Here is a 12,143-nt window from a genome sequence, read left to right as displayed (position 1 = left end):
AATGAGAAAATGAGCACTGATTTATGAACTGGGCATCACTGTTAAAGAACCCAAAGTCAAACTCCATTGCTATCTAGTTAATAACTACTCCTGACAGCCCTCCCTGCCCATAGAGTTTCCAAGGCTGTAATCTTTATGGACACAGATTGCTGCATCTTTTTCTCACAGAACAAGAAGTGAGTTCAAACCATTGACCCTTAGGTTTGGATCCAGCATTTAGTTTATATACTTGTGTTTCACTAAGCATGTGCGTACTATGTTGCTGTTTTATAACTTTTTTTGTTAAGAATTTTGGTTTTCTTGAGAATAGTATTTGTTCCTGCCAGCTGATTTCTGAAGGTACTAGCTATCATAATGAATCAGTAAGTGAGTGTATTATGGGTGAAAACCACCCTATTTAGCCACATAGTTGTTGGTAGGAAAAACTTGTTAATAGACCTGTACTCAGTGTGAAAGACTGAGATAAATACTCCAGTAAGAGTTACTGCTGTTTAACAAAGAGATTTTTCATTATCTCTCGATCAAAATAATTACATAATCCTTTTCAGTTTTATTTTGTATTGACGTTTATATCTATTAAAAGAATAAATAAAGCTCTCACATGCTATTAAAGACGCCGGATCATTATGCTTCAGAGAACTCATTTTCGTTCCTTTGGATTCCATCAGGGTGATAAGTCTGTCAGAGTTATGCGTTCTCTGCTGGCCGCCCAGCAGACGTTTGTAGATCGGCTGGTGCATCTAATGAAGGCAGTGCAGCGTGAAAGTGGAAATCGGAAGAAAAAGGTAAACCTCTTCTGGGTTTAGCTTTCTGTTTATGACAATGACGGCCTGGCAGTAGAAAATACGGAGTTTGAGCTACTTGCTGTATGTTTTCACTTGTGTGTGAGTGTGGTGTGTGTGTGTTAGGATCACTGGTGAGCACTGACCATGCTCCAGACCCTATTTTAAGAGCTTATATATATTGATTCCTTAATCCTTACAGCAACTCTTCTAGCGAGGTGCTATTCTTATCTCAAATGTAAGGAAAAGGAGGTATAACGAGGTTACGTGCCCTGCCTCAGCAAACAGCTAGGACAAGCTGAAGCTAAGATCTGTATGTGGGCACTCCGGCTGTACCGCTACTGCTCTGTTGGCATATATTTAAAGTTTTTAGTTTCTTAAAATTGTATATAATTAGGCCTGGTAGAGATCATGAAACTGTAATGTCATTTGAAGTGACTCTCTCATCTTTATTCTCAACTTCTACCTCCCTGTCCCCGAGGCAGTTCTGACTCATGGTGCCCCTAAAGGACAGGGTAGTGCTGCCCTGTGGGCTCCCAGACTATTAAGCCTTAAGGAAGTAGAGATCCCTATCTTTCCCCCCAAATTTGCGCAATGAGTTGTTCATAATAACATTGACCCGTTCTCTTGGCTGGTCCATTAATCTTTATATCAATTAGGAAATATCTAGTTTTTGATGAATAAGTACCTGTTGATGTCATTTTTCTATATTAATAGCCTAAATTATATATAGGATTTAGTTCACATTTTTTCCTCAAGGTAATTAAATTAGATAGCTGGCAGATCTTTCTTGACTGTCTTTGCAAAACAGTTCAACATAGCCTATTTCATAAGCCTGTTATTCTGAGTTTGCAGGCTTGTGCGAGGCAAGTAGAGAGGAAAAGATGAAGAGTTGCAGTCCCAAGGCAGAGGTTCAAGCCTAAGGACACAGGCTCGCAGCGCTATTTGAAAACAATAAGTACTATCCACATTGCTTGGTAGGAGGAGTAGGCGGAGGAGAAATAGGTTCTTATCGAGGTGGTATTTTTCCCCGTTAATGAGAAGAGTCACAGGCCATTGTTTGTTCATTTTGTTTTATTGCCATTGTTAATTAAATTAATCACTACTGCTATTCCCCCAAGACCTCTTCCCAGAAGCTGTGTGATCCCAATCCCCTATTAGTTTTTGCTCGTGTGGCTTTCAGGCTTTATATCTGAAATCAGCATGCTTTAATGTGTTCTACCTAGCAGGTATGAATCTGACTACACTTCAGTTTTCGCTATTTTGTTGGATTGGAGCCTGTTCTGGACATGGTTCAAAGCCCCTGAAAATGTCTGCTATAAAGTCTGTATTTTAAGTCAGACTGGTCTATATATTCAGCATTGGCTAAAAATCCTTTCTGATGTTTCTTGAGAATGCCATAAAAGATTAATTTTATTTACATAGAAATCAGGTTCGTAGTATGCTAGAAATTGTTGCATATTGCAGAGAAAAATTAAGAAAGGGAAGTATATATACTGGGTTTAAATAAATAACAAGACAGTGTGTGACTTTAACAGGATGGTCAGGAATGGCCTCACTGAAGCAGCTGGCTTTTGGACAGACACGTGAATCAAGTGAGAGCAAGGCCTGTGAATAGCTGAAGACTTTTCTGGCCAGACGGAACTGCAAGTACCGTGGCATGTGATTCAGAGGCCAAAAGAGACCCTGCCATCAAATATAGTTTAAGGAGGACATTTATGAAGCTTACGAGAGACAAAGTCAACATGAATACATCATTTGGCTGGAGGCCTTTAGCATGAGGCCATACTGTCATCTGAGGATTTTATTCATAGTTAGGACACTAGTTCAGTAAGGCAGGAAACAAAGGAAACTCACAAATTCTGGAATGATGACACATCAATACATCCCAGTTAGAGGTGGGACTACAGAAGCAGGAAAAGGGAAGGGCCATGATTGGGACTTGCCCTTATGGTAGATGGAACGGTTTACAAGATTGGTCCAGGGCCTTCTGACCAAGGCAGTTGGGACATGACTGATAGGGCAATCGTGGGCAGAAGTTAAAGAACAAGAGCAGTTAAACGCTGTGGTAATAATCAGGGTGAGAGAAGATGGTGGCTTGAGCCCCAGGGCCCATCACAGCATGGATGGTGAGAAATGGCTGGATTTCTCATGTTTCTGTCACTGCCTACTTTCTGGCTCTCACTGCTTATCAGCCTCTCAACTGGAAAGGTAACTTGATACAAAGATTACTTAGCAATACATCACAGTAATATATCTAATCATATTTTTAGGTAGGGCTAATGTATAAAAGTAAGTTTTTGTTAGAATCATTTACCTATTGCATTTTTTCATGGAGGTTTTAATGACACAGAATTTCCTGTTGACTTTCTGTTGATTCAAAAGGAGATTTGGAGTCTTAACAAAGGCTGAGAATTTTATTTTCTATATTGGTGGCCCTTGTTACATATTCTTTATCTGAACTTCCATTCATTCACCAATTCTAGAGTTCACTTTGGATACATTGCCTTGTCAGTCATCATAGCAGTTGGAATACTGTATCTTGCTGTGATTGGCAAGTCAGGTTTTCCCTTTAAAGGACAACCCCACCTATAAAGAGTGCAAAACTCATACAGCCTTCAGGGGAAATTGTTTTGAGATTGAATAGCAGTCCTTGGTCTAAATACTATTAACATTGCTAAAAGAGAAAGTTGTTCCAGCGTGACTTGGCTGTTTTAGTTCTGAAATTCTGCTTTGAATCAGTGTTTATGGGATCAGAAGAAAGGAAATGATGTTACCATAGGAAAGTTTGGTCAGTAGAAAGTAGCATCTAAGTTTGTCCAAGTGAATTGACCAGAAGAGTTTAGTAAAAAGTCTTGCTTAATATTTGGTTGTATAAAATAAGGCTCCAAATGAAGTTACAGTTTCTCTCTCAGTCTTCGGAAAGTCTTTGAAAAAGACAAACTGAATATATAATCCAATTTGAATATATTTCTTTTATTTATTTATTTATTTCCTTTCCCCTGCTGTAGCAAGAGAGGGATATTCTCTATCATCCCTTTGAAGGTCTGGCTTCTTAGCCAGGGTTTGTTCTTTGAAAGCGTGCTGCTGCTTTTGCTAGGCTTCTGATATGTGCTCTTTATTTTACTTTGCATATTTTCTTTTATAGTGTGCTGCATGTCTTTAAAAGTTAATAGTCAGTTTTTAATGTCTGTGCAAATATGTCTTATAATCCACTTTACCATTTGACCTACTTAATCCTCTCTGATGTGTTCTAGAATGAGAGACTACAGGCCCTGCTGGGAGACAATGAAAAGATGAATTTGTCCGATGTAGAACTTATCCCATTGCCTTTAGAACCACAGGTGAAAATTAGAGGAATTATTCCAGAAACGGCTACTTTATTTAAGGTAATCTTGACTGTGTACAATTAGAACCCAACCCTTTAAACCAGGAACCAAGTACAATGCCTTTATAAAATGATTACGTTGAAAGAACCCTGCATACTTTTATTTGTTTCATAAATGTTAGCTTAAAATGCTTTCACTGCTGTGTTATGATTCTCATATCACCGCTCCATGGTCATTTATAAAAGAAATAATGTAGACTATTTTAATCTCTGGGTTATTCTTTAATCTTTAGTTATTGAACTGTTTTTAACCAAAGCTGCACTTTTGTTAAAGGTAGCTTTTTTCCTCCTTTAAAGGTTTTTTTGTTGTGCTTTTGTGTTTTAAGTAGTAAGTTCTAGTTCACATGGTTAATGAGCTGCATTTCACTTATTTTGACATTGATATTTTTCCTTTCAATATGTTACTGTGCTCGTCTTATCTTGTCCAGTAGCAGTTGTCTTTTATCCTTGATAGCACACCGCACTTTCTTTGCCTGGCCACCATCGCACTGGAGTGTGCAACTAGTGGCAGTGTCTTTAAGCAAGGTAGAAGGCTGGAGCAAGCCTCCTAAAGTGGGCCGTGCCACCCTCTGCAGGAGTGGGCTGCAGAGGCAGATACTAACACTGGATACTGCATTGAGCAGTATAGTACAAACAGTTTCAATTGCTCAGGAGGCTCTCAGTATTATTTTTTTCCTGGAAAGTGGCAGTTTGGGAACCTGTGGGCTAGAGAACTATACATCCTTACCTGTTGCTCATCAGCACTTGCTTGGCTTTATGCTGAAAGCTCTCTGTGAAAAGGGTACTGCAGGTATTTTATGGTTTCTAGGGGTGGAAGAGTAAATTACATTTGAGTATTTCTTTGTATCAAACTGGAAAACTTCATGGAAAAGAAGAGCTAGTTTTCTTTAAAAGGGTAGGTAAAGTAAAAGAGTATAGATTTTTAAAAAGACATTTACAAAGCAAGCCAAGTTCACACACAACTAAAAACATATTTTAAGCAATACTTAATCTTACTGATCATCATAAGTTCTAATATTCTCTGGTTTTTAAGAGTTTCCTGTTTTTTTCAATTTTAAATGTTGCTCACAACGTTTTTCTGACTTCAAAACTCATTCATGGGTTACAGCCTGTAGTTTGTAAACTGTGACTGTGGAAGATACAGTGAAAATGCATCTAGGCCCACATTTACAGTCCAGAGGGTGGTGAAAGGTAGAAAGCTACCTGCAAGTCAGTGTACATGGAATGGGGGTGGGGGTGGGGGTGAAGGTTTCTTTGGGCTAGATGACTTCCAAATAAGACAAAACCAAGGTGAAAATATTTTTCCAAAAAGCATTTCCATTGAGTTGACTCATGATTCAATGGTAACCCTGTAGGACAGAGTAGAATTGCCTCAGTGGGATTCCAAAGGCTCTGATCTTCAGGGAAGCAGGCTGCCACTCTCTCCTGGGACATGGAGCATTTGATGCGTGCACACTCCCTACCTTTTGGTTAACTGGGCACTTAAAACAGGCCAGCTTCTAATAAGCCTTTTCTTTAAAGAGTAATCAAGAGCAAGTAGTCGGCAAAGTGGAAGAATGCCTAACCCCACCCTCGCCCTTTCACAAAAAGTGGGAATAATTATCTTTTTATGCAGAGCAAGATTTAGAACAATGGGGATAAAAATATGTGTCTAATACTATTGTTAGGGGAATTCAGTCATTATTGTACCTTATACTATAAAACCCAACTGAAACCCACTGCCCTTGAGTCAGTTCTGATTCTGAACAATTCTATTTCTGAGTCATTCAATCTCGACTGAAGCAAACAGCCTCATGTGTCTCCCTTGGAGGAGCTCTGAAGGATTTGAACCATCAACCTTGTATTAAGTAACTTATTTAAGGGACATGAAGATAGTTTGACATCTGACGTCACAAGGGCGAAGGAGAATCAAATTTAACATCAGCCCATGGACAGATTTATATAATGCAGAGGTCATGCATGCTCCACCCTCCAGTCTTCTTGTAAATTCTGACATCAGGTGTCCCTCCCTCTCTGGTACTCCCTGTGTCTCTGCTAGGTTCTGCAATTGATTGCAGTGGTCATACAGAACTCATGGACAATACTCAAGTTTTATGAGGATGTTAACAGGTTAAGATTCTGGATCAGCAATCTTAAGGATACTGTTGTTTAATCAGGACAGCTTCTTCTCTGCTGTTCTCATAGGAAGGCCTTTCTCTGGCCTTTGGTCACTTGCCTTGGCCTCAGCTTTGCTCAGGCTATGTTGTAGAGCTCCTTTCACACTGCTAATGGATGTCCAAAGAGCACTCCACTCTACCTGTAAGCCCCCGGCTGAAGACACTCAGTGCGTCAGCAAAGCTAGCTTTCTGGATTACGTGTCTGGAAGTACCCCACTCCCCAAGGGAGCCTTCTTCCTTTGGGCTCGGATTAGCTTGCTCTGTGGGCGGGGGCTCATCACTCGTAGCAGCCCTGGTGCTCTGGCACTGCTGTGGCTGCCCTTGACAATCCGCTGCCCCTTCTCTGGTGTCATAGCTTTTTGTCTCCTGCATCTGGGAGGTTAGTGTTCAGGGATCATCAGGCTCCAGAGACATGCTTCACTCCTGCCTCTTGACGGTAGTGAGATACCCATGTGCTGTTTCTGAGGTGGCTCAGTTTTGTACCCAGCTGGATGATCAGTCCCCATATCGGAGCGTCAAGGTTTTACAATCACCTGGTTAACGGTCACAACTCAATCGCACAGGCCTATCAGCATTTCCTTCTCCACCTTCTCTTGCCCAGGCCCATCAGCCAGAGAGGAAATACAACCAATTTGCAGGCTCCCACTTACTCTTTTGTTTGGAGTGCCAGAGAGGATGGCTGGAAGAGCCGTGTGAACTGCACAGCACCGCGCAGAGCAGGCCAGTGCTCACTCAACAGTGCTTCCAGTAGAGTCGATACGATCGCTTAGGCCTTCTTCAATGGACGTACGCTCACACATCCATGGAACTTTCTGCCCATATTTGCAGGGAGGATCCATGGGTCCCTCTTGTCTTTTGTTTTTTTAGTTATTATATAATGTAGTAACTGCATCAGATTTTTTTCTCAAGTGGTACATGAGGAAAGGATAACATTTTTTTTCTGATTCCTAATGAGAACCTTAATATCAACTGTCTTTTGTAGGATTCAATTTCTTACATCATCTGTGATACTGCCCATGAGGATACCAACGGTTCTTTGTAGGAAAGAATCATTTGCTAAGTTGTTCTATCATAGGTTCTTGCTCAGGGGGCTCACCTTGCACTTCTGATCTAGCTTTCATCACATGATTATGTGTTTCTTCACTATTAAAAATGGGATCTGGCTGAGGGATAGGTTTTGTATATTCATATGGAATATCCACAGAAGGGGGCTCACATACTATTTCCCTGCTGTCTGCTGTCAGAGCAAGTTCTACCTTGCAGTTATAGTCATCTGGGAGAGAATGTGTAGACGGGAGGACAAATGCTGTATAAAACTCTATTTCAATTGAAAAGAAATATTTCAGGTGAATTGGAAAGAAATGCTTCAGGACAGTTCTGTTGGATAGTGCCCGATCATAGCCGCGACTGCCATGGTGGACCAAGATGCGTGTATCAGAGGGTATGGCAAAAGATGCTCTGCAGGGAAGCTGGTTTTAAATTCTGCTTCCGTGCATGTCTCTCTTCACCTCTTGACCGGTCCTCACAGCCAAACTGCCATCTTGTCTCCAGCTGGCACTTCCCAGGGCCCTTGGTGTCTTTCCATGGACCCTTGTGAGCTAAAAATATCAAGGAACTCTTTTCTCATATTTTACAGATTATTTTATAGAAAACAAATACAAAGTGCATGAAGGAACGGACTGTAAAAATTGAACCCGTGAAGCTCCTGGAAGAAAATAGAGGGACAGCCTTGTGAGGTCTCACATGGAACAATGGATGACCCAACACAGTAACAGGCACAGCCAGCACACCAACCACAGCACAAGCCCACTGCCAACAAGTCAATTGGACAGAAGAAAACTGCCCCTTTAGGTGTCCAAGACTAAATCTTTAGGGAATCAGAAAGCCTCATCTCTCTCCCGAAAACTGCAAAAGACAAAATAATTAAATGGAACCTCATAAAATAAAATTTTTGTTCATCAAAAGATTTTTACCTAAAAAGTGAAAAGACAAAACTTTTGACGGGGAAGAACAAATATCTCTGGAAAACATATATTCAATAAGCCTCTAATTAAAATATGTAAAACGTTAGCGACTTAGTGAAAGTTGTATCCATAGGACAGAGGAGAACTGCTCTCTGGGCTTTCTGAGGCAGTAAACCTTGGCAGAAGCCCACTGGTGGCCTCCTCTTACTCCCACGGAACAGCTTGTTGAGTGCAGACTGCCGACCTTTGGGTTAGTAACTCAGTGCTTAACCCATCAAGGCTCTGGGGTGAATTAAGTCAATCCCCACAGGCCAAAAATGGGATGGCCTTGTTCAGATAAAAGGACAAGAACAGATGTATGGAAACCAGAGCACTTGCAAGGGGTTGAGGAGGAGCCTCAGTGGTCTTTGATTTATCGTGTGACTGCAAACTAAAGGTTGCCAATTGAAACGACCAGGAGAAGACGTGGCAGTCTCCTTCTGCACAGATTTGTGGCTGCAGAGACCCTATGGGACAGGCTTAGTCCAGTGGAGTCGCTATGAATGGAATTGACTGAACAGCAAGTTTGGTGTACCTGGACCAGAGGTGGAAGAGAAGGAGAGGTGATTGCTCAGGATTAACGAGGTTTCATTTACAATGGTGGTAACTGTTTACCAATGATTAAGGGTAGAGATAGCAATGGCCGGTTAATACAATCACTATCCATAAGTTATATGCACCAGTAAAAAAGTTGAATTGGCCAAAGTTGTGTGATGGATGTATTTACAGGAACACAACAAAAAGAAGCTGCTTGTGTCCAACCATGGGGCCCTGGCAGCACAGTGAACTAATGGTGAGCTCACCAGCCACTCCACAGGAGAAAGAGGAGGCTGTGTCTGCTCCTGCACAGATGGATAGTCTGGGAAACCCAGAGGGGACCGTCCTACCTGTCCTGTAGGAATGCTGTGGACTAGAAGCAATGTGGTGGCAGCAGTGTGAGTTTGGTCATGGATAGTTAAACATCTGAGGGGATTTGGTTACCTCACTTGGAGAGTTAAGGTCATAGATTCCATGAGCATCTGCCTCCTTTGCCGGGAAAGCAGAGTTGGGGAGGGCCCAGCTACTATTATTAAACGATTCTGTAGAAGAATCTTGATCCAAAGGAGAAAAAGGCAGAAAATAATTTTAAATGTTCATGGAATCCACACTTCATAAAAGCTGAGTAAACCCTCTAAGCCATTGTCCTAAAAATGTTAACTTTGAGCCAAAAATACCCCTTTAAAGTCTTTCTCAGCTCAGCATATTGCAGCTAAACTAGTAAATAGTGACTGCCTGGAGCAGTGCGCTTTTTCAAGGTTTCCATGTCTGTATCTATGTAGGCTCAAAGGGACAACAGCAACGTGAACAATTAGGGAGGACTTGAGCCACCAGAACGTATGCTGTCTTGGGAGAGGAGCAAATCGGGGAAGAAGGGTTGAAATCAGTGCCAACTGAATTGTCCGTGTAGAAGCTGTTGAATTTGTGTATGTTATGTCTGTAAAGGGTCCTACCAACAAAATAAATTCGTTATTAAAAGTTATTTCATATTTTTAAACTGAAACCCAAAGCTACATGTCTGTTGGTCATGGAGACCCCTGAGGCATTGGGATTGGTGCTGATTATGTTGTGGTTGTCAGCCCCAAGTGATTTATGGTTGTTCGTTAAAGGAAATTACACCAAAGATTCTCCTGCCCGCCATTTATCTTTAATAGGAAGATCACTTCCAGTTACTCTTGAGCTTTTCTGGACCAGAGCACAAGGTAATTTGTAGAATACACGTTGCCTAGGGTGATATTAAAAGGGAAAAAGCTACAACAGCTTTCGTATAGAGTTCCAGTCTCCTAGAGTGTATGAATTCTAAACATGGTCTTTGATACTTTCGTGATGATTTTTTCTTCAATTATTTTATTGGAGAGTTTTCAAATGTAAAGTGGAAAGATTTATACTTTTTGTGCTGTTATCGCTTGTAGCCCTTTTTTGAAATGGACTTTTATCCAAATTTTTATCATACAGTTTTGTTACTGGTCACCTCTCACAGGTTTTTGCTCTTTGTTCTCCAACATACTGGTGTCAGTCTACCGCTCTATGTTAGCACAGTATCTCTGTTAGTAGCGTATCTTTATTTTGGTTAGTAGAGTATCCCTATGTTGGTTAGTAGAGTATCTCTATGTGTGTATCTCTATGTTAGTAGAGTATCTCTGTGACCCCTCGTTTCCTAAGAAGGAGTCGGGGGGGCGTGCTCTCATGCAGGCGTTGGGTTCGAACCACAGGCTGTGAGTCAAACCCACAATATGTGGGAGGAAGCTGAGGCTGTCTGTTCTAAAGATCTACAGCCTTGGAAACACTGCAGGAGGTCACTGTGAGCCAGAATGTCCTCAATGGAAGGGGATATAGTTTGGGGTTTGTTTTCCTTACGCATCTAATTATTCTTGCTGTGAATCTAAAGGTGTACTTAATGTAAATCAGAGGGCTAATCTAACTGAGGGGGTGGGGAGAATCATGCTATTCCCAGAATAAAAGATACAGATATTTAAAATCTTCCCTATTTTTTAAATGAGGAATTTGATTTCAGGTAATACATGGAGTCATTTGTATGTCATAGAAACCAAGACTCACAATTTAACTAGTACAATTTTCTGCTGTGCTTTTGAACCCTCTTTATTCCAATCGCTCTGTCTTATAAAAACAATCATGACAGAGGTTTAGAGTGCCTGCCTGTCTGTACCAACGTGCTGTCAGACCCTTGTCCTGCTTCTGATCGCTTCAGCAACTATGCAGACAAGTTGTTACTTTTATATTACAGGTGAGGATTATCCAACTACAGTCTGGATTCCTACCTATAATGGTCTGACCATAAAATGCCTGCTGCTTTCAGCATGTAATCTTTGGACTATTTGATAGCTTATTGTTCTCATTGTACCCTAAGGTATCTTGCTACCAACCCATCTTGTTTCATTTAGGTACTATTGATCTGCTTGTTTTCATTATGTACCAGTTTCCTTCTGAGAATAGTAAATCTTTATTTATTAATTTACATCTAAAGTTTTTGTTATTCCCCCAGAGTGCCCTTATGCCTGCACAGTTATTCTTTAAGACAGAAGATGGAGGCAAGTATCCTGTTATCTTTAAGCATGGAGATGATTTACGCCAAGATCAACTTATTCTTCAAATCATTTCACTCATGGACAAGGTAAGTATGACCTTATATTGAAACTCTGACTTAATGCACACAGTCTGTATCCCAAAAAAGTACAGTATTTGGGTATAATCTTAAAAAGCACCACAATTTCCATAAGTCTTGGACGTAAATGACTCTGTTGCCTGTGTCCACAGTGATGGCTCCTGTGATGAGCGTGAAAAGAAACAGCACAGGTTTTCTGTTTTCTGAAATACTTTATGTCCAAAATGGAGCGCATAAATCAGAGAAGAACCCTGTTCTTTGAGCCATTTTGAACACTATTCACAATTATTTATAGAAAAAGTTTAGTTTGCCACCATTCATGTAAATGTTTAATACCTATTTTTTTATGATTATCATTATCAGGTAACTATTAAATTGCCTTAATTGAGGTTTGCTTCCTAAGTATCTGTTACACGAAACTGCTATTTTATTTCCAAAACTGCCACAACAGTCTTTATGTTTTATCTTTTGATTGGAAGCTCTTAAGGAAAGAAAACCTGGATTTGAAGTTGACTCCGTATAAAGTCTTAGCTACTAGCACAAAACATGGTAAGTTCACTTCACACCGTGACTGGTAATTTCACTGTTCAATGGATGTGTACTTCCTCTGCTCAGTGAAGAGTCTCACACGGAGGACCCGTTGGGCTTATTTTC

The 12,143-nt window shown here is 40.7% G+C and overlaps 1 protein-coding gene across 1 annotated transcript in view; it reads left to right on the top strand.

Annotated features, from left to right (window-relative positions):
• Positions 1 to 12,143, top strand: part of PIK3C3 (phosphatidylinositol 3-kinase catalytic subunit type 3) — a 113,900-nt gene that overhangs the window by 63,172 nt on the left and 38,585 nt on the right. The window contains exons 15-18 of the mRNA XM_075532881.1: positions 669 to 785; positions 4,040 to 4,171; positions 11,370 to 11,498; positions 11,969 to 12,038. Of these exons, the coding sequence (XP_075388996.1) occupies positions 669 to 785; positions 4,040 to 4,171; positions 11,370 to 11,498; positions 11,969 to 12,038 (448 nt within the window). The remainder of the gene's footprint in view (positions 1 to 668; positions 786 to 4,039; positions 4,172 to 11,369; positions 11,499 to 11,968; positions 12,039 to 12,143) is intronic.

This window comes from Tenrec ecaudatus, chromosome 15 (genome assembly GCF_050624435.1).
Source record: "Tenrec ecaudatus isolate mTenEca1 chromosome 15, mTenEca1.hap1, whole genome shotgun sequence".
Classification (NCBI taxonomy): domain Eukaryota; kingdom Metazoa; phylum Chordata; class Mammalia; order Afrosoricida; family Tenrecidae; genus Tenrec; species Tenrec ecaudatus.
The sequence above is the reverse complement of the archived record's forward strand: the minus strand, read 5'-3'. Positions and strand labels throughout refer to the sequence as shown.